We start from the raw sequence: 23,666 nt of genomic DNA on the forward strand, positions 1-23,666 counted from the left end.
GCAGCAAATGTCGTCGATCTTGACAATCTTTGAATAGTCGATACGTTGAGGATCGAGCTCAGGTAAAGGTAAAAAATAAGTTCTCGCTGGTAAATAGAAAGTTTTCTCTAGTTAGAGGGTTTGTTGTTTGCAGGTTTACAAAGACTATAGCTGTGGGTTATAAAAGGGGGGGAAGAATGTTTAAGTTAATTTGACAACCTTTACCATTCCCCGTTTAAGAAACAACGTCTTTGTGTTAATGGGTCGGTTTGTACTACTATTTACGTTAGTTGCTCATCTACTAGTTTAGGGGTCTCTCTTGCCCCTGTGTTTGCTTTGTAACAGGTTAGTATGTAATTGAACCTATGTAGTCTCGCTTTTATTTTTATAATAATAGTACACCCTTGTCTAAAAAAAACGAGTTAGACCTAATTGTATTCGGGCCAGTTTTAATTAAGATGCGATACTAATGTTAAGTTATGTAACTTAACTCTCGAGTATTTCACCTTGAAGAAATGTTTTAAATACTAGTTAGTATGCGTTTTAATCGCACGTCCTTTCTTTTCTTTCCGTTTTTCCTTTTCAAGTAATTATTGGTTTTCTATTCAGTTTCCAAGTCGATGTATGATTTTCTTTACTATTCAAATTTGAATTTTGCATTACAAAAATTCTCCTTGTTTTTTTTCTTTTTTTCCCCTAAAATTCTATTTTAACAAAAATACTTTCCACGTATTTCTATGTTGACTCAAATTTTTGGGGTGTTAGATACACCATTGAGGAAGGTGGAGAATTACATGTGAGTAGGGTCCAACAATATGAATATTAACTTTAGTGTTCCATGGTCAGTGTGATGTTGATACCTTGGCTGAAATTGGTCGGCACAAATTCTCAAATAAGACGAAGTATTCATATTAAGTTTGTATAGAGAAGCTAAAAATAAAATATTTAGATATTGAGTAAAAAAATCTAGTTTGATCTATGTAACTGTAGCTAGTCTCACTTGTGATGGACACTATCCATCATAAGTGAGTGACGAGTCACCTCATTCTCACATAAATGCAAGTGGGAGGCAGGTGGGGCACTCCATTTTCGCCCCACTTGCCCTCCCACTTGTATTTGTGTGAGAGGGATCTGACCCGTCACTCACTTGTGACGGATAGTGTCCGTCACAAGTGAGAATTTGTGATGTAAGTGATGGACATGTCCTTCTAAAGAGAGACTTGTTGTTATTATGGTCTTATGGAGCAGAGTAACACACCACTTAATTTGTTACTAAACTTATTCAATTGTCTGCCTTGAGACGTGTATGTCCGTCTTAAAGGTAAAACGGGTTAAATAATACTTCACCTGACTAGATCGGACAATGATTTTCCTAGTTTCTAGGAAATTTTCTTTTGCATCCATCCCTATTTAACCTGTCTTAATGTGACACCCCTCGTTGAGGCAACTAAATATAACTAGTAAATCGTGGCGGAAACACGAGATTTTTAAAACTTTTAAAACTTCTAATGAAGTCCAACGCGAGGTATCACCAACACGATAAATAAGTTTAGATAGTTAAGTCTAAGTTCACAATACAAGTCTATTTATTGGGGAAAAGATATCCCACGAATGAACATGAGTCTAAAAGTAGGTGAGTCTATTAAAGTGATAGCTAAATAAGGTCCAAGGTAAGAACTCGCTAGCTCACACGGTCTTCCCCACTTAAGCTTCATCACCAACCTGTCATTCATAATAAATATGAAAGCCACGTCAGTGGGGAGTAACTCGTGGTTCTCCAAACCACAATATGTCAAAATACAAGTAATTAGGAATGTAATTAAACAAACAAGCATAAGAATAAATACTTACGGTAACAAGAGAATCATGATTAGTATACAAAATGCAATAAGAGTAGTTATGCATAAATGAGAGAAGAATAATTAGGTCAAACGGTCAAATATTGACTCGACTCAAATGTAAGACAAATTACAAAGTATAGACTCAAACAAGACAACCCTCTAGACTCCAACCTCTTGGTAGGACGACGATCATAATACGGTCTTAGTCTAAACCTGGCCAGACTCTCGGGATGGACGACACCCGATTCGACAAACGATACCAAATCGTATCCAAGACTCGAAATATGGTACACCTAACCGTGCCCGAAAGTCGAGTAACCTCAAATCGGAACCTTGTCACCTAACCGTGACCCCCGGTCTGAAGAGGCGGAAGGAAAAATAGCCCAACTCGGAAACAATGGCACCTAACCGTGACCCAATGTCCGAGGGCAAATAAATAAGGAATGTCGAGTAGTCTCACAATGTAAAACATCACACTCGGGTCACTAATACGAGCAACAAAGGTTGCACAAACATAACGTAAACAACTCATGTGATGCATGTATAAAATATAAGAGTAAAACAATTATCAGTGCGCTCTGCGGTGTGGGCACCTGCTGCCGCCCACCGGCAGAGGATACATGCTTTGAAGATGAAACAAGGTAAAAATGCTTTGAAATGTGTGTTCTGCTTGCCAGACCGACTCGCTGCCCCACCTACAGGGAACACCTGCTATAGTCCATTTAGTTCAAAAAGGCACATTGTGTGTTCTCTGCCGGTTGACCGGCTGCCGGCCCACCGGCAGGGAACACACCCAGATATAAAAGACACCAAAATTGCATTGTCCTCGCTGCCGGTTGGTAGACCGGCTGCCGGTCCACCGGCAGGGACATACATTGAACTTAACAAAACACAAGGGGCTCTCTGCCGGTTGGTAGACCGGCTGCCGGTCCACCGGCAGAGACATACAAAGGCTAAATTCTTCTTTTTTTCAACTCAGGAATGCAAGGTCTCGCTGCCGGTTGGTAGGCCGGCTGCCGGCCCACCGACAGGGACACACAGAGCACGAAAACACCAACAAACAACATCCAAAGTCTTCCAAATTCAACTATCTTTCATCTAATCATTTCATACTTCCCTAATATGATGAATACTCAGAAAATTACCACTTTCAAGATGTAATTAACATATGGGGTTGGTTATTAATCATTAAAATGAGGTTTAATCATGTAATTATGAGAGAATTCCTTTAAGACAATCTCATGTTTCACCATATTACAACTAGGCATGAAATTACTCCTTAAACATGTGAGAATTATCATACAAGCATTCTACTCAACACCAAATCACCAAAGGGCATGAAAGACATCAAATTTAACATTCATGTGAGTCTAATAATACACAATTCACACAATTTTAACATAAAAGTCGAGTAACCCATCACCGTTACCTTTTTGCACTTCAATCTTCTAAAGACTCGTCAATGATGTAGCTATCCTCCTCCGGGTTGTCCAAGTTCTCCCCTAAACACAAAAATAAAGACATTAAGTCAAGAATCCACATCCTTGTAAGATGAGAATTTCGAAATAGAGGAAAAGATGGCAACTTTCTTACTTAGAAAGAAAGGAAATGAGAAAAGGAAGAGAATGGCGCGAAAAGGAACGAGATTGGTGAAGAATTGAGTGAGTTATGGTGATTTTAGGGTTGAGAGGAAAGGGTTTAACAATGGTGGTGTGTTTGTTGGGAATTTTCAGAAATTAGAAGTGAGGGAGATGAAGTTGTGAGGGTTTAGTTGAGGTTTGGTGTAGAGAAAAGAGAAGGAAAAGGGCCATGAGTCAAGTTAAGCCCAATAACTCAAAATGAGTCGGTATCCACTAGAATTTTCGTCCCAAGTCTACTATAACTCGAGTCGGAGAATAATATTATTAAAATCTACACTATTATTACCGTTACACGGCTATGACGATATTTTATGAAAATAGCTTTAAATAATAATTATTTAATAAAAATTTCTTAAAAGTTTATTTAAAATATAAGGAAAGGGCGGGGTGTTACAATCATCCCACCTTTTAAAAATTTTCGCCCTCGAAACTTCAAACGAAAGGCATTACCTTAAGAAAACAAACTAGGGTACTTGACACGCATGGAAGCCTCCGGCTCCCAAGTTTCTTCTTCTACATCACCACACTTCCACAAAACCTTCACCAAGGGCACCACTTTGCTCCTTAGCTTCTTCTCCTTCTTATCCAAGATACGAATCGGTCTCTCCTCGAAAGAAAGACTAGGCTCAAGCTCGGGAACTCCATTTTGCAACACATGACTAGGGTCGCTAATGTATTTCCTAAGTTGAGACACGTGGAAAACATCATGAACTTTACCCAAACTCGGGGGCAAATCCAATCTATAAGCCACGGCACCAATCCTTTTTATCACTTCATACGGTCCAATGTACTTCGGACTCAACTTCCCTTTAACTCCGAACCTCTTTACTCCTTTCATCGGGGACACTTTCAAGAACACCTTATCTCCAACTTCAAATTCCAAGGGTCGACGGCGAACATCGGCATAAGATTTCTGTCGATCTTGGGCGGCTTTCATTCTTTCACGGATGAGCTTCACTTGATCAATCGTCTCGGCCAACTTGTCGGGTCCCAGGTCACGAACATCACTTGCTTGATCCCAAAAAATCGGACTACGACATTTCCTTCCATAAAGGGCTTCATAAGGGGCCATCTTGATAGAAGCATGATAACTATTGTTGTAAGAAAATTCCACCAAAGGCAAGCTCTTCTCCCAACTAGAATGAAAATCAAGGGCACAAGCACGCAACAAGTCTTCTAGAGTTTGAATCGTCCTCTCGGATTGTCCATCGGTAGCGGCATGAAAAGCGGTACTCATCAACAATTTACTACCCATAGCATCTTGCAAAGCTTTCCAAAATCTCGAACAAAAACGCGGGTCACGATCCGACACGATCTCCTTTGGAACACCATGGTAACGAACGATTTCTTCAACATAAGCACTAGCAAGACGGTCTAAACTCCAAGTCTCTTTGATAGGGATGAACCTAGCACACTTGGTCAACCTATCCACAACAACCCATACGACATCCTTTCCACCAACGGTCTAGGCAAGGCCATCATAAAATCCATGGAAATGGACTCCCATTTCCATAAAGGAACATCCAACGGTTGTAGCAATCCACCGGGTCTCTTATGCTCAATCTTCACTTGTTGACAAGTAAGACGCCTTCCAACATATGACACAATGTCATTCTTCATGTTAGGCCACCAAAACTGAAGCTTCAAATCTTTATACATCTTGTCTCCTCCGGGGTGAATCGAATAAGGGGATAGGTGAGCTTCATCTAGAACTCTCTTCCTCAAATCAACGGTATCGGGTACGTACATGCGTCCTCGGTAACGAAGGTAACCTCTTGCATCAATCTCACAATCCGTTGCTTTCCCTTCAAGAAGCTTGGCTTGAAAACTTTTAAAGGTAGCATCGTCCACAAGGCTATCAAGGATCTCACGGTGAAGAACGGGCTCGGCAATCATAGCACCAAGATAGTCAAAACCACTCTCCACAAGTTGCAAACTTAACTTTCGAAACTCGGCACAAAGGTCATCGGGGAGCACACGAATAGCACTCAAGGAATGAGTAGACTTCCTACTAAGGGCATCGGCAACCACATTTGCCTTTCCTTCATGATATAACAATTCCAAGTCATAATCATTCACCAATTCCAACCATCGTCGTTGTCTCATATTCAAATCCTTTTGGGTGAAGATATACTTCAAACTCTTATGATCGGTGTAGATACGGCAATGAACTCCGATGAGATAGTGTCTCCACATCTTCAAGGCATGAACAATGGCGGCTAACTCCAAATCATGAGTGGGATAGTTCACCTCATGAACTCTCAATTGTCGCGAAGCATAGGCAACAACTCTCCTATTTTGCATAAGAACACAACCCAAACCCATCTTAGAGGCGTCACAAAACACATCAAAATCAATTCCATCCTCGGGCAAGGTCAACACGGGAGCGGTAGTCAACCTCTTCTTCAATTCTTGGAATGCATCTTCACAAGCTTCGGTCCACACAAACTTGGTCTCTTTCTTCAAAAGTTGAGTCATCGGTCTAGCAAGCTTGGAAAAATCTCTCACAAAGCGACGGTAATAACCCGCCAAACCCAAGAAACTACGGATCTCACCAACATCGGTTGGACTCTTCCACTCAATCACGGCTTCAATCTTCGAAGGGTCTACCATGACACCATCCTTAGATATAACATGGCTTAGTAAGGACACCTTAGACAACCAAAATTCGCACTTGGAGAATTTGGCAAACCACTTTTGACGACGAAGGATCTCTAAAATGATACGAAGGTGATCGGCATGCTCTTCTTCGGACTTGGAATAGATGAGGATATCGTCAATAAAGACCACAACACACTTGTCTAAGAACTCACTGAAGGTCCGGTTCATTTGGTCCATGAAGATAGAAGGGGCATTGGTTAAACCAAAGGGCATCACCTTAAACTCGAAGTGTCCATATCTCGTGCTAAAGGCGGTCTTAGGGATGTCGGACTCACGAACGGGAATTTGATGATAACCGGATCTCAAATCAATCTTGGAGAAGGTAGAAGCACCTTTGAGTTGATCGAACAAATCTTCAATTCTCGGTAGAGGATACTTGTTCTTGACGGTGACACGGTTAAGCTCACGGTAATCGATGCAAAGTCTCATGGATCCATCTTTCTTCTTCACAAAGAGAACGGGAGCACCCCAAGGTGAGGCACTAGGTCTAATGAATCCTTTCTCGATCATTTCATCAAGTTGATTTCTCAACTCCTTCAACTTGGTTGGCGCCATGCGGTACGGGGCTTTAGCAATCGGTCCGGTTCCGGGTACAAGGTCGATAGAAAACTCAACATCACGCTCGGGAGGAATTCCGGGCAATTCTTCGGGAAAGACATCGGGGAACTCACAAACCACGGGCACTTCTTCAATCTTTGGTAAGGAAGGGGAGGTAGAAGTCACCACGCATAGAAAGATTTGGTAACCTTTCCTCTTCATGCTCATCAACTTCAAAGCGGAAATCAATTTCACACCTTCTTGGGAACGAACTCCTTTATAGGATACGCGGGTGCCTAGCGGACTCTTGAGGCAAATCTTTTGGTCTCGACACTCGAATCTTGCATCATACTTTGACAACCAATCCATACCCAAAATTACATCGAATTCCTCAAGGGGAAAACGAAGTAGGTTAGCGGGGAATAAGGTTTCCGAAATAGAAATAGGAATGTCGGAGAAAGTGAGGGAGCAAGAGAATATTTCTCCGGAAGGTAAGGATATAGAAGTTTCCTCACTAGGAATGGGCTCAAGAGCTAGTTTTTCCGAAAACTTGGAAGATATAAAAGATAGAGATGCGCCGGTATCAAACAAAATGAGGCAAGGTTGATCAAAAATTGAGAACATACCCGTAATGATATCGGGATGAGCGGCGGCTTCGGCTCGACTCATGACAAAGATAGTTCCTCTTGGCCTAGCATTTGGAGTAGAAGCATTCTTCTTCTCGGGGCAATCAGCAACACGATGTCCGGGCTTCTTACAATGAAAGCAAGTCAAGGGCTTGCCATAGCATCCAATTCCGGGGTGTGCGGCTTGCCTACAATGGTAGCACTTACGGTCCTTCTCAAGTTCATTAGTTGATGTGGGAGCTTGTCCTCTAGGTTCTTGACCTCTTGGTCCTTGTCCTCCATGGTCTTGTATCCTTGGCACAAACCTCCTCTTGTTGGCATAGTTGAAAGTAGAAGGCACAAATGGTCTCTTGCCTTGAAAGTTAGAACGGTAAGAACGAGAAGAGGAGTGGGGCTTGGCTTCTTCTTCAATGGCCTTCAAAGAGCTTTCGGCCCAAATGGCATCATCATAGACTTCCACAAAGGTAGTTGAGTTCCTTCTCACCATGCTTTCCACCTTAGGATTCAACTTGTTCTTGTAGAAGTAGACACGATCCTCTTCATCTTTCACGAACTTAGAGGCATAATGAGCAAGTTCATTAAACTTGTCGGTGTAAGCTTGAATTGATAGCTTCCCTTGCTTGAAGTCCATGAACTCCTTCAATCTTTGTTGTTTGAGCTCCTTAGGGTAGAAGCGAGTCTCCACGAGTGACTTGAAGCGGTTCCAATCAAAGTTGGGGTCTTGAGTAGCGGTAGGACCGGTCAAAGTCCACCACCTATCGGCTTCCTTCACAAGAAAGTGAGAGGCTAATCTCACCTTGTCCTCCTCTCGGGCATCAAAGAGAGAGAAGTTCTTCTCCATATCACGAAACAACTCCGAGAGAGCAACGGGATCCACTTCACCACCATAGGTCCTAGCCTTGTTCCTTGCTAGTTGACTTGCAATCCAAGCATAGCTTCCTTGACGGTTGGCTTCATGAGGAGGGGGAGCGGGTTGAGCATTTTGTTGATTAGCAAGCACTTGAGTGAGGGCTTGCATGATAGCATTCTCCACATTGGTTGGTCGTACCATCTTTTGCACAAGAGCAAACAAGTTAGAACCTATCACAAAACATACACAAAAAGGCTACCAACTTAGGTCCTTAATTCTACCCATCTCTCATTCATTATTCAAGGTCAAGTAAGAAATTTAAGTTGGGGTACACGTGTGTGCGTCGGGAGCAATATATGCTCTGATACCAACTGTGACACCCCTCGTTGAGGCAACTAAATATAACTAGTAAATCGTGGCGGAAACACGAGATTTTTAAAACTTTTAAGACTTCTAATGAAGTCCAACGCGAGGTATCACCAACACGATAAATAAGTTTAGATAGTTAAGTCTAAGTTCACAATACAAGTCTATTTATTGGGGAAAAGATATCCCACGAATGAACATGAGTCTAAAAGTAGGTGAGTCTATTAAAGTGATAGCTAAATAAGGTCCAAGGTAAGAACTCGCTAGCTCACACGGTCTTCCCCACTTAAGCTTCATCACCAACCTGTCATTCATAATAAATATGAAAGCCACGGTCGGTGGGAGTAACTCGGGGTTCTCCCACCACAATATGTCAAAATACAAGTAATTAGGAATGTAATTAAACAAACAAGCATAAGAATAAATACTTACGGTAACAAGAGAATCATGATTAGTATACAAAATCCAATAAGAGTAGTTATGCATAAATGAGAGAAGAATAATTAGGTCAAACGGTCAAATATTGACTCGACTCAAATGTAAGACAAATTACAAAGTATAGACTCAAACAAGACAACCCTCTAGACTCCAACCTCTTGGTAGGACGACGATCATAATACGGTCCTAATCTAAACCTGGCCAGACTCTCGGGATGGACGACACCCGATTCGACAAACGATACCAAATGGTATCCAAGACTCGAAATATGGTACACCTAACCGTGCCCGAAAGTCGAGTAACCTCAAATCGGAACCTTGTCACCTAACCGTGACCCCCGGTCCGAAGAGGCGGAAGGAAAAATAGCCCAACTCGGAAACAATGGCACCTAACCGTGACCCAATGTCCGAGGGCAAATAAATAAGGAATGTCGAGTAGTCTCACAATGTAAAACGTCACACTCGGGTCACTAATACGAGCAACAAAGGTTGCACAAACATAACGTAAACAACTCATGTGATGCATGTATAAAATATAAGAGTAAAACAATTATCAGGTGCGCTCTGCCGGTGTGGGCACCGGCTGCCGGCCCACCGGCAGAGGATACATGCTGAAGATGAAACAAGGTAAAAATGCTGAAATGTGTGTTCTGCCGGTAGACCGGCTGCCGGCCCACCGGCAGGGAACACCTGCTATAGTCCATTTAGTTCAAAAAGGCACATTGTGTGTTCTCTGCCGGTTGACCGGCTGCCGGCCCACCGGCAGGGAACACACCCAGATATAAAAGACACCAAAATTGCATTGTCCTCGCTGCCGGTTGGTAGACCGGCTGCCGGTCCACCGGCAGGGACATACATTGAACTTAACAAAACACAAGGGGCTCTCTGCCGGTTGGTAGACCGGCTGCCGGTCCACCGGCAGAGACATACAAAGGCTAAATTCTTCTTTTTTTCAACTCAGGAATGCAAGGTCTCGCTGCCGGTTGGTAGGCCGGCTGCCGGCCCACCGGCAGGGACACACAGAGCACGAAAACACCAACAAACAACATCCAAAGTCTTCCAAATTCAACTATCTTTCATCTAATCATTTCATACTTCCCTAATATGATGAATACTCAGAAAATTACCACTTTCAAGATGTAATTAACATATGGGGTTGGTTATTAATAATTAAAATGAGGTTTAATCATGTAATTATGAGAGAATTCCTTTAAGACAATCTCATATTTCACCATATTACAACTAGGCATGAAATTACTCCTTAAACATGTGAGAATTATCATACAAGCATTCTACTCAACACCAAATCACCAAAGGGCATGAAAGACATCAAATTTAACATTCATGTGAGTCTAATACTACACAATTCACACAATTTTAACATAAAAGTCGAGTAACCCATCACCGTTACCTTTTTGCACTTCAATCTTCTAAAGACTCGTCAATGATGTAGCTATCCTCCTCCGGGTTGTCCAAGTTCTCCCCTAAACACAAAAATAAAGACATTAAGTCAAGAATCCACATCCTTGTAAGATGAGAATTTCGAAATAGAGGAAAAGATGGCAACTTTCTTACGTAGAAAGAAAGGAAATGAGAAAAGGAAGAGAATGGCGCGAAAAGGAACGAGATTGGTGAAGAATTGAGTGAGTTATGGCGATTTTAGGGTTGAGAGGAAAGGGTTTAACAATGGTGGTGTGTTTGTTGGGAATTTTCAGAAATTAGAAGTGAGGGAGATGAAGTTGTGAGGGTTTAGTTGAGGTTTGGTGTAGAGAAAAGAGAAGGAAAAGGACCATGAGTCAAGTTAAGCCCAATAACTCAAAATGAGTCGGTATCCACTAGAATTGTCGTCCCAAGTCTACTATAACTCGAGTCGGAGAATAATATTATTAAAATCTACACTATTATTATCGTTACACGGCTATGACGATATTTTATGAAAATAGCTTTAAATAATAATTATTTAATAAAAATTTCTTAAAAGTTTATTTAAAATATAAGGAAAGGGCGGGGTGTTACACTTAAGGTTAAAAAGAATATACCCGTCTTAACTAAGAATTTGTGTCACTTAGTTGGCTTTGCCTTTTTATAGACATTAAACCTTATAATGCTCTCTACTAACCTTATATGAATGACAAGTGTGAAAATACATTATACAACTTGACTACTATTTATGTCCTATACCATCTAGCCATATGACTCGACTCCAAGTCCGAAGCGTGACCCGAAACTCGATCACGTCACCAAGCAAAACCTGTACTCAAACTAGAGCTGTCAAGTCTGACCTGACCCAAACCCGAGCAAGCCCGACCCGACAGGACCCGAAAATATTGTGACTCGAAACTGACCTGACCCGACCCGATGACAACCCGTAACCCGACACAACCCGATTATCAGTGACCCGAACCCGACCAATACCCGAGCCAATATTGACCCGATTAAATTGATGACCCGACAATTATTAAGCTTTATTTTGATCAAAATGAAAGTGATTTTGTATTTTGATTGATATGTTTGACTTAGTAATGAAGTAATTAAACCAAATAATAGGTTAAAAACTAAATTTTATGGTAAAAAATTATAGTAATGCGATTAAGTTACCGGACCCGATAATGACCCGACCCAAACCCGACCTGACACATCATTTGTCCGGAAATGACCCGACCCGATAAAGACCCGAACCCGACCCGACTCGACCCAAAAGGGTATGACCCGAACCCGATATAACCCGACCCGACCGGCCCGATTGCCACCTCTAACTCAAACTGCTCCCCATATGATCGGAAATATAATATGGATCAACACAGGCCATACCGGAAATAGGTGAAAATTACACACAAACAACACACGTCAATTTCGATAATATCAACACACAAGCCACCACTACAAAAAAAGGATCCATAGCGACGGTGGAATTCATCGCAAATACAGATAATCCGGCGCTAACATACCTTTTGCGACGGATTACGACCGTCGCAAATAATCGTCGCAAAATCATCTCCTGCGACCGAATTCCCATAGCACCATATTTCCTGCGACAGATCTAGCCATAGCCAAAATCCGTCATAAATAGAAGTCTGCGACGGAATATCCGTCACAATACAGTGTACGTGGGGCCCACAACCTGTTGCTGGTCAAACATAAAGTCAACATATGCGATGGAATTTCCGTCGCAAAACACTTTCCACGGGGCCACGTGTTGTTCCAGGTTAAACAGAATGTTAATGTTTGCGACGGATTTTCCGTCGCTAATTCCGTCGCAGTGTTAAAGAACCAGCGGGGTTTACAGCAGTTTCAGCTCCCCCAAAAGCTACTAAATCAAGTTACGGTTCCTGCAAACATACTAATTACAGCAATCCAGAAATTCACAACTCGTACAAGACGAGATTTTCAAACAACTTTTTCTCATATTACCTTAAAATAAAAGGTTTGTATAAGTTTAGTACACAAAAAACTTAAACTAAAAAGTGTTCAACAAAGCTAAATAAGTCCATAAACCAACTAATAGTTACTCATCAATGCACGGGAGTGAATGAGGTAAAAGGAGTAGAAGTAGGCCTAGCGTTGTCGCCACCATCATCATTAAAGTCATTTCGACCTTGAACTACACCTCTGGGGTTACAAGTTGGAGTAGTAAAACCTTGTTGGCTCAAGAACGCCTCTATTGCCACAATCCTTTGAGATTGTTCGGCCTCGACTTGCTTAAGTCGGGCATTCTCTTTTGCGACTCTAACGACAAAACCCGGAGTATGAGGAGTTGAAGTGGCGGTACCAGTCGAGTGGCGATGGTGCTCCCAAATGTGTGGTGATGCTAGTCCCCGTGCCATATACTCTACCTTTCTCATCAAATCCTCCATGTTCCTCATAATAAATCTCATTATCGTCGATGTTCTCGACCCCTTGACTTTGAAGCTGAGATTTCTTTGATATGATCTTACCCTACATCATTAAAAAGCGAAAGATTAGATACCATCTACTAAATAATCCTGATTGAAAAAATGAGTTAAATTAAATAATTATAGTAACTTACAAATAGTTGGCTGTCTTTTTTGGATAGCCATCCTTGTGTGCTATGCTTCTTTGTCTTCTTCAACAACTGCAGAGCGGACATAATTTCTCCGGTACCATCTTTATTGACCTACAATTTTGATACTTGTTAAATATAATTACATACTAACTTATAAATAAAGTAAAAAAGAGTTAATAAATTAAAAAAAGAAAGTGAAGAAATTACCATTTCATCCATATATTGCAAGGTGTTTTTTCGACACATTAGGTGAGTACCAATGCCTTCCCTTCTCGTCACTTCCCGACTTAAGGTTAGCCGAATACTTTTCCGATTTGTCCGCAAAAGAAGGTTCTTCAACTGGCCTTTTCTTCAATTTATGGAATAAGTCAAGACTAATCCATTCCGGCTTTTCATATTCTTCCTTAAGATAAGCTCGATAAATCATTTGTTGTAAGCGGGTTTTCATGGCATCTTCCCAAGCCTTCTTAATCCTGCCCTTGTCGCGGGGATGGTAAATAACACATCTCTGTTCAAAAAACGAAAAGTTAGAAAATAAAATTCATTGTCAATAAATATAAAATAAATGAATAAAATAACTAATATTAAAATAAATGACAAATAATAATACCTCAAACCAATTCCACCAATGCTTCTTTATTGATGAGGGTGTCGCAACCTATCAAAAATAAACCCGAGGGGTCTCTAACTAATGCAGCTAGGAAAGTCGGGGTCGAATCCACAGGGAGGCTATGTTGCTATCTACTTGCTAATCTAAGTCTGTCAGATGTCACAATTGGAGGTTTTGATTGGAAACTAAACTAAACCAATGATAAATAAATAGTCTAGCAGTAAAAGAAGGAGACTAGGATTGTCGGTTCACAATGAACGTTAAATAGTCGCAGCTAAGGACACAGATCGGTCGCATGTATCAGTCTAAGGGGCACTGAAAAGGTCCTTCCAGTCCACTATTCACCCTAAAATACTACTAACTTAGCTTCCGCCCTCATTAGAGTATTCTAAAGAATTGTAGCAGGTCTCACTCCTTCCAATCTTCCGATCTAGGTCAGAGTTTGCCAAAAACAACTAGAACAATTATGCGCATTAACCATCTAATCGTCATTAAATGCTACTTATAACAACAAAGACATGATATTGACAATAGATCAGCAAACCTATTTAGCAACTATCATCAGTTCACCGATTCCGCTAAATCCTAGCAAGGGAATTAGCTACTTATACTAATTATCATGCTAATAACAATAATTGAAACGATAACTAAACTAAACATAATGATTAAATTGAAATAACAATTAAACTAATTAAGATAAGAGACTAAGGAGGGATAATCAACAAGAGAAATAAAGAGGAAAACAATTAAGGGAATTCCAGAGTTTAAATTAGCTAAAGAGAAAGGAGAGAAAGGAGAAAAGAATTAAAAGTATAGATCCGGAATAAGAAGAACAAAGCAACGTAATAGAGGTTCAAGCAATGAAAAGTTCCGAACCCTTAACCTAATTAATGTTTTTCTCTTATATAGTAAGAGATTTTTCTTATCTAATAATATAATATAGCTAAATATAATAAGTCTCGACATAAATCCTGCGCATCAGACTTTGTTTTGCTCGATCGAGCAACATAAAGTTGGTCGTTCGATTATTTTTTCCTCAAAAGTTCTCGATCGAGCACTAAAGCACTCGATCGAGTACAGTTAGAATCAAGGTAGTCGATCGAGAGATTTAAAGTACTTGATCGAACACAAGAAGTACTCGATCGATCACTAAAGTACTCGATCGAGTGATTTCAGGGCGTAATTCGTACTTCGCGCACTGAACTTCAAACGGCCGCCATTTCTTCGTTACTTGTCGTAGCTAGCACCTCTAAAGTACTCGATCGAGTGGTTTCAGCACGTTGGAAATTAAGAAGATAAGGGTTCACCTCCAGTTCGAATCACTTGAATATCAGTTGTAGAACTCAAGATATGGATCTTCAAAGTAGGCACTAGTAATTTGAAGCTCTTCTCTTGCTCGCCTAGCTACCTTACTTCTACGCGCATTAAAATTAGTAGTTTCCAAGATCCGACTCAACTCATCTCCAAAATGTATGCATAGGGACAGGTTTTAAGCTTGATTTCGCTTCTCTTTGATTCATTCCTGCAAATAGGACAAGAGAAACCAAAGTAGACAATTCGGGGGACATTTGTAGCTTAATACTACGAAGTATGCATAGAAATGCGTGCAAATATGGTACAAAAAGTCTATATAAAATGCACGCATTAAACCTCCCCAAACCAAACCTTTGCTTGTCCCCAAGCAAACTAACTAAATGCAACAAACTAGTGTAATAAATTAACAAAATAGCAACAAAGTCAGATACAAACGAGTTATGAAGATGTTTATGAAAATAGCTGAACCGTCGACCTTGCAAGACCTTCAAAATTGGACTCTCACGGGTCACTCTCTCTCAATTAAGCAAAGGGCAAGCGTATAAATGTAAGAGAGAAAGAAAAATATAGTCGTTCACCTAAACTACGACCTACATAAACATGCATGCAATCTAATATGATAAAGAATTCTAGCTACCGTAGACATACATTCCATCCAATCAAGGTCCTATCACATGGCGAATGCTTACAAAAGTTTGGAAAAGTGAGGCAATGGGTAAGAAGGGGCAAAACATTTTGGATATGTGGAGGTATAAGCCAAGCTAGTAACCCAAACAAAACCAATAATACAACATCCCGCTTCAAAACCATCAAAATTAAGCACAAATGCCTTTATTTGGCAAACAACTCACTCAACCAAAATATTAAACTCCTCATATAATAAAATTAGCAACATAGGAGTAGAATAAACTTATTTCGTTTTTTTCCAATTATTTTTTTCTTTTTTTTTCCGACTTTTTTTTTTCAATATTCTCCTTCTCCAAAACTACCAACTCCCAACTTTTGAAAACAAACCAAATTTGACACAATAAATGATATACCCGCAAAACAAACGCTAAACTAGCTTGACAAGGCAGGCTAAGTTTGGATGTAGTTAAGGGTCAAAAAGGCAAATTTGGCTAATATGGAGTTAATGAGTAACAATGAAATAAAGGGGTACGCAAGCACCTCTCCTACATGTGACACCGCCACTAACCCGAGTGTATGCAGGCAATAAGAAAATGAATTTCATATTTATGCAATTTGATGTTACATGCTATGCAAGGAGTATACTACTCACAATCCTACATGAAACTGGTCAGACACCAGTTTATAAGGCTCTAATTCCTTAGAATTTATAAGTGGGTTGCCAAAATCTCAGGTCTAGACTATTCGCTCAGCTAAATTTAAACATAAACTCGTAGATTATGCAAATGACTATGCTAAGAGATGTCAAAATTGCAAGGCTTAGGCAAATTGACTAAATGTAGTGCAATTCATCATTGAAAAACTACCGTTCCAACTCAACCTATATGCTAAAAGAAACATGATTTTTTTTTGAATTTTCGAATTTTTTTATGATATTTTTGAATTTTTGAAATTAAAATAAACAATGCATGCAATAAAAACAATATGCAGACACAGATATGGATGCATATACCCTCCCCAAACCAAACCGTACAATGCCCTCGTTGTACACAACAACTAGCAATAACAACAATTATATGGGAAAAGGGAAAATGCAAACTAAAGGAAACAAAGAAGGTAAAGAGCAAGAAACTCACAGGATAGCACGAAATAGAGAGAGACCTCCCCAAACCAGCCAGCAACATGGGAGGTCGTAGCTAGAACCACCGGATCAACTCAATTCGCGAAAAGAATGCAGGTGTACCTGCAATTACGCAAATAGCGCCCCAAAAATACTATTAAAACTAAATCTAAAATGTTCCGCAATTTATAGTCAAGAAAACTAATTATTAAGCACACAAAACTAAATAAAAGAATGTCTAAGAAATCCAAACAAAATATGAAAATACGGGTTGCCTCCCGGTCAGCGCTAGTTTCCGATAGGTCCCAGCTCGACCTTATTTTCTTCATCCACCAACGCAAATCAATGGCCCACAACAAGGCTTCTGACTAAATGCGGTCCTTTCAGCATCCATGATTTTCACTTTTGGTCGCCACAGCACAGCATCGGAAGAACAACGACTCTTTACAGCATCAACTACGCCACATCTTCTCTTGGCCTTATCCCACGCCCTCTTCTTATTTGGGATGGAATCTTCAAATCCTCCTCCCGGGTCTTCTAACCTGTTAAGACCTGTATAAGAAGAAACAAGACGATATTCCTCTAACTTGATCCTAAACAGGGACGGAGGCGTCAAATCAACAGCAATATATGATTTTACGGAAGGATTAGAAGGAACCCATCGGGATCAATAAAAGGAATAACATTACCTTCAATTGGATAGGATTGATCTTCAATTACCTTCTTATCGTCACCCGGAATGGGCGTAAGTGACGAATCAACGCTGTCCATAGCTAATAAATTCAGTCGAGAATGAGCTGTACTCGATCGAGATGTTTCCTCGCCAAAACTACTCGATCGAACGCTTACAACTGTTCGATCGAGGTCTTCTTCCTCAACAATGCTCGATCGAACGATGTAGGGTGTTTGATTGGGGTCTTCTTCATACAAATAGTTTGATCGAATTGAAGAATATGTTCTATCGATGTCCTCCTGCTGAACGGTGTTCGATCGACTAACAATGGGCTCTCGATCGAACTCTTCCTCATATAAAGCATTCGATCGAACATTGTAAGCTGTTCGATCGAATTTGTCATGCTGAAAAGTATTGAAGTTTTCGAGAGATGCTTCATTTTCAACAGCATCTTCTATTTCCGAGTCGTACATATCTAAATCTTGCTCGTCAGCTACTTGAGCCAATTGAGACTCAAGTCTCTTGACAGAAGCATCTCTAACTTGCACAGTTTCTTACACTTGTAGAGCAAGTGCCTTCACTAAAGACTTCAACTCAACCATCTCTTCATTGTTTATGGTTGAAGGAGGAACTTGTTGTTGCGGCAGAAAGGAATATGAAGGCATTTGAAAGCCTTGCTGTTGAAACGGATGTGGCGGCATATAATGACTCTGCGGCAGGGGTGGGGTAAAGTTTGGGTAACCCCCACTTTTATAACGATAACCATAGTGACCTTGTCTATATTGCTGATAGGTATAGACTTGGTCATACTCCGCTAAACAAGTAACAGCATCGTGCCCCGCAACACCACACCTCTCACAAAATACCATCTGTTGCACCATAGAATGGAACATAGGTGGACTCCCCCAAGACTGTCTACTCTCCACCTTGTCAAATCTGGCATTAAGAGCTTCCAATTGTGCTAGCATGGGGAGGTCAGACATCTTGGCAGAAAAATCAAAGGTACTCAAGCCTTCCCTTTGATGATCTTTCTCCTAGAATCCTGTCTAGGTAGGACCTGTAGGACCTATCAAAACAACACTAAAGAGAAAAGATAAGAACTGCCTCTGGGAATAAATTCCTTGAGGCTAAAGACAAACTAAAATAAAGCAAATAAAAAGTGTCGTTTCCCCGGCAACGGCGCCAAAATTTGATGAGGGTGTCACAACCTATAAAAAATAAACCCGAGGGGTCTCTAACTAATGCAGCCAGGGAAGTCGGGGTCGAATCTACAGATAGGCTATGTTGCTATATACTTGCTAATATAAGTCTGTCAGATGTCACAATTGGGGGTTTTGATTGGAAACTAAACTAAAACAACGATAAATAGAGAGTCTAACAGTAAAAGAAAGAGACTAGGATTGTCGGTTCATCAATGAACGTTAAATAGTCGCAGCTAAGGTGATAGGCTAGTCGTGTACCTATGCAAAGATAATTTCCCTAGACACAAATTAATGTAGCAACAGGGGTCGAACACAAGGAAACAGGAATTACGTCGTGAATTGCTATGGGTAGATTCTTATCAAGGTCGATTTTGATTTTGATTTGATTGGTTTGTTTGAGGATTAATAAAAATTATGATGTAAATTATATAATTAAAAGGGAGTCTAAAGGGTTCGGGTTACACATGCAAAGGTAAACATATGATTATGATAAATTCGGTGCTAATAATTTTGTCAATTGTTTAGGCTTAGAGATACCCACCTTACGGAATTAGTATCAACCATAGACCGGGTCCTAGAAAACCTCTCGTCCATGACTAGGTCGTCCTACTACAAATGCTTAGTCTAATTCAATTCCGTGCCTCTCGACTTTAGAACGAATGAACAAAATTAATTTACGATTACGGCCGATAACCAAAGATTAAACGTGACAATGCAAACATGTGATAGAAACAATTGAACAATATTATTATCGACCTATTTAAACATGTTATATATTTTATTTTGCATGGCTCCTCTAGCCTTTAGCCTAGGAAATTTAGCTACTCATATTAAAATATAAATTGCAAACTAAATTATAAGAAATGCTAAACATGGTCTTGTGATTTATGTAAACTAAATTAGATAACATGTGCTATAAGTAATGCTAATGAAATGTAGATGAAGTATTGATAATAAACTATGTATAAACTAAATGAGAGTGTAAAATTATGAACTAGAAATGAAATACCTTAATAGACAAGAACTTGTATGGAAGAAACAATTTCGAACCAAATGCTTGAACAATAACTTGTAGTACAAAGTGTTGAAAGATTAAACTAAAGGAAAACTTAACAATTTGTAAACTAAAATGAGAAAACTAATGAGAAAGATTATAATGCTTAAGGATATGTAAGGAATTGAGACGTGAAAAATGAGATGCCCTAAGTCTTGGAAAGCCTCTCCTATTTATAGGAGAGGAAGAAGAAACGTAAGCCATAAAGAAGCATGCAGCCCCGATCGGGGTCGTGTGTTTCTTGATCGTTTGCCTTAATTCTCCTCTTAATTAATTGGAGAATCCTATGTAGGTGATTAATTGTGCGATTAATCACCCGGTTAATGCTTTCATTTGGCATCTTAAGAAATTTGGAATCCCATGCTTTCTTCTTGACTTTTGACTTGCAATTCGGGCTTGACTTGGATATTTGATCACACTTACATTTTGCTAATTGATCCAACAAATTCCTATGCAAAAACCCATGCAACTTGAAGTACAAAGTCCATGCAACATCCAATCCTTAGTCCATTTGGTCTTCTTTCCTCTTAGCTTGCAATTTCTAGCAACTTTGTAGTATTTTAGCTCCAAAAGCTTATTCCCTACAAAATATGTCAAAACATCCAAAACAACTAGAAATGCAAATATTAGCTATAAAACACTTAAGATAAGTGCTAAAGAAATGTAAAATCAAGCTAATATAGGGGGTTAAAATGTATAAAATAAGCACTTATCAAACTCCCCCAAGCTAAATCCTTGCTTGTTCTCAAGCAAGAAACCAAATCCCATCAATTGCAATATCCAAACAAACTAAGCATAATGATTTAAAAACCCGAAACAACATGGGCAAGGAATAAAGCAAAACATGTATGAGATTTATACGATGGTGTAGCATAGAAAACTTTGAAATGAACCTTTAAGCTCTTGCATTATCTTTTGACTTATGGACTCTCACGGGACACTGAAACTCTTTTATATGTGAAAGGACAATTTTGTGAATGAACACTCCACTATCCTCAACTTATAACAATGTGCCCGCAATCTAATATGGTAAACATGTCGAAACTAGCAAGCAAAGACAATCAAATGTAAGCATGATAAAGAAGCCAAATGGGTAGGAAGAAGGCAAATAAACATGGGTAAGAAAGGGGAACAAAAGAGTTATGGTAATGTGGAGCTAAGTCAAGCTAGCAAAATTGATAACCCTGATCCCCAAAATTGATAATACTATCTTGACTTTGATCCCCAAAATTGATAACCCTGAAAGTGTGCTACAGTTTCGTCCCATAGCATGCTGTTCCACTATGTACAAATGTTTGGCTAAAGTGCTCTGCAACAGATTGGCAGGCATACTTCCTGAGATCATCAATCCTGCACATAGTGCTTTTATTCAAGGCAGGGATATCGTTGGTAATATTCTGATATGCCAAGACCTAATCATGCTTTATAAAAGGAAAACTTGCTCTCCTAGAATCATGCTAAAGATTGATCTTCAAAAAGCATACGATTCTGTTGAGTGGGAGTTCCTCAAAAGGATGCTAGAGTGCTTGGGGTTCCCTGTGAGTTTGACTAACCTGATTATGGAATGTGTTAGTTCTACCTCTTACTCGCTTGCTGTAAATGGTGAGACTTTTGGTTACTTTCAAGGCAAAAGAGGGCTAAGACAAGGTGACCCATTGTCCCCTCTCTTCTTTACAATCTGCCTGGAATACTTAAGTCGTCTGTTGGAGGGGATTTAGAGAGTTAAGGGGTTTAAATATCATCCTCTTTGTGCTAGAGTTGGCCTCACTCACTTGTGTTTTGCTGACGACCTGGTGGTATTTTGCAGAGGAGACATGACTTCTCTAACACTGGTGTTAAGAGCCTTTGAGACTTTCTCCAGAGCCTCAGGATTGAAGATGAACGAAGGGAAATCTAATCTGTATGGGAATGGCATCCCTGAAAGTTTTATGGATCAGATTGAACATGCTACTGGTATGAAAAGAGGTGCTATCCCTTTTAGATATTTGGGGGTAAATATTATCCCCAAGTGTTTGGGGATTATGGATTGCCTGCAGCAGGTTGATAAGGTGACTGAGAGAATTAGGGCTGTGGGAAGCAAGAAACTTTCATATGCAGGGACACTCATTCTTATCAAAGCAGTCCTCAACACCTTGCACAATTATTGGTCACGTATCTTTATCATCCCAAAGGCTGTGCTTAACAAGATTGATGCTCTATGTAGAGCTTTCCTATGGCATGGCAATGAGGCAAAGGAAAGCCCCGCACTGGTGGCTTGGAACAAGCTGTGTAAGCCTAGGAAGAATGGTGGACTAGGACTTAGACAACTCCATAGCTGGAACATTGCAGCTATTGGGAAGTATGTCTGGTGGATTGAAGCTAAGGCTGATCACCTTTGGGTCCGTTGGGTCCATGCCATTTATATAAAGCAGCATGTATGGCAAGATTATACTCCTTCTTTGTCCTCTAGCTGGGCATGGCGTAAGATTTGTTGGGTGAAAAATCTGTTGCAACCGTTTTTGTTTAATGAGCAATGGAGAGCACAGAATCCTCAATACAGCATCAAGTTAGGCTATTCTTGGTTAGTTGATGAGGGGGTGCCTGTTGAGTGGCATCCATGGGTGAGTAATAGGGTGCTTTTGCCTAAGCATTCTTTCTTCATCTGGCTTACTGCTCAGAACAGATTACTGACTCAGGACCGTATGTTCAAAATGAAGATCATCCAGGGGAATAGGTGTTTCCTATGTGGTGTTGATGAGGAAAGCATTGAGCATCTGTACTTAGAGTGTTTGTTTGGTAGGAAATGTCTGGCGTTGCTGAGTAATTGGTTACAAGTGGATGTACCTGTGAATTCAGTGCTCCTTTGGTGGGTGCAAAAGAAGATGAAGTCACTCCTCATAAAGCAAATTATTGGAGCTGCTATTGCAAGCATGATGTATCACATTTGGCATGCTAGAAATCGGAGTCGGGTAGATCAGTTTGTTCCTCAGCCTGAGAGAGTTTTTATGAGTGTTAGAATGGATTTGTTAGCTAGAGTTAGAAGCAAAAATGAGCTGATTAAGAGTAATTTAGCTAGAGTTTGGATTGATAATTGCTTAAGTCGTGTAATATGATGGGGGTGTAACATGTGTATGTGTATGTTGGAAAATTGGCATTAATATATAACTTACCTTTTCCCAAAAAAAAAAAATAAGTCAAGCTAGCAACTACCAAAATGCAAGGATGCTCAATCCCAATTCTAACCCAAATTTCAATTCAAACCATAAGAAAATTCTCCAAAATAATATGAATAATGCTTGAGAATTTCTCACATCTTTTCTTCTTCTCTATTTTTTCTTTTCAATGCATACTTCCTTTTTTTTTCACGCTTTTTCTTTTCTTTTTTTCATTTTTCATTCTCATTTTTTTCTCATTTAAAATCTTCAATTTTTTCATTTTTTTTCTTCTTTCTTTAAGCATTAAGACCAAGCTCACATGACATCCAACAATAAATCATATCACAATGAGCACCCAACCATTATCCAACTAAGCTACTAGCTCAACAAGGGTAGGCAATTTCAATGATGTAGCTAGGGATAAATTTTGTGAAGGGGTCAAAAAGGCTAAAATATCATGTGAATGGCTCAAAAATGCTATAACAAATGAATGCATGCTTACCAAGAGATGACATGAGAACCATACTCGTGCGTTTTGATGAAACACACATTATAAGGAGACACCTACACTCACCTAAGAGAGACCGGATATGGATGCATCGGTCAAAAAGAGGCTCTACCTTACCATTTTGTAGCTTGCCAAAAGTCAAGATCAAGCCTATTCGGTTAATTCTCCATCCCCCACCTACTATGTCAAGACATCCCTATGTAGCTAATATCCTATCATGAAAGAATAAATCATTAGCAACAAGCCATTATTAGGATAAGCAAAGAGGAAAGTAGGCTACAAGCAAGCACAAAGCAAAAATGTCTCTCAAAAATTTTCAAATTTTCTACACTACATGCAAACTACACTATATGCAAATGCAATCTTCCCCCAAGCTAAATATCACATTGTCCTCAATGTGCCAACAATTCAAATTACCCAATCAAACCATAAAAATGGCTCAAAGCACAAAACAAGAAGGACT

General features: G+C 39.9%; 1 protein-coding gene across 1 annotated transcript; it reads left to right on the plus strand.

The window, feature by feature from the left end:
• The first annotated feature begins 20,844 nt into the window (after positions 1–20,844).
• LOC141595016 (secreted RxLR effector protein 78-like) lies at positions 20,845–21,279 on the plus strand. The gene has a single exon (XM_074414991.1). It carries the CDS (start codon positions 20,845–20,847, stop codon positions 21,277–21,279), a length of 435 nt encoding a protein of 144 aa, XP_074271092.1.
• Positions 21,280–23,666: the final 2,387 nt, after the last annotated feature.

This window comes from Silene latifolia, chromosome 8, assembly GCF_048544455.1.
Source record: "Silene latifolia isolate original U9 population chromosome 8, ASM4854445v1, whole genome shotgun sequence".
Classification (NCBI taxonomy): Eukaryota; Viridiplantae; Streptophyta; class Magnoliopsida; order Caryophyllales; family Caryophyllaceae; genus Silene; species Silene latifolia.

Bases quoted from the DNA above. Each gene is read 5' to 3' on its own strand.
- LOC141595016 (XM_074414991.1), top strand. From the start codon at position 20,845: ATGTACAAATGTTTGGCTAAAGTGCTCTGCAACAGATTGGCAGGCATA.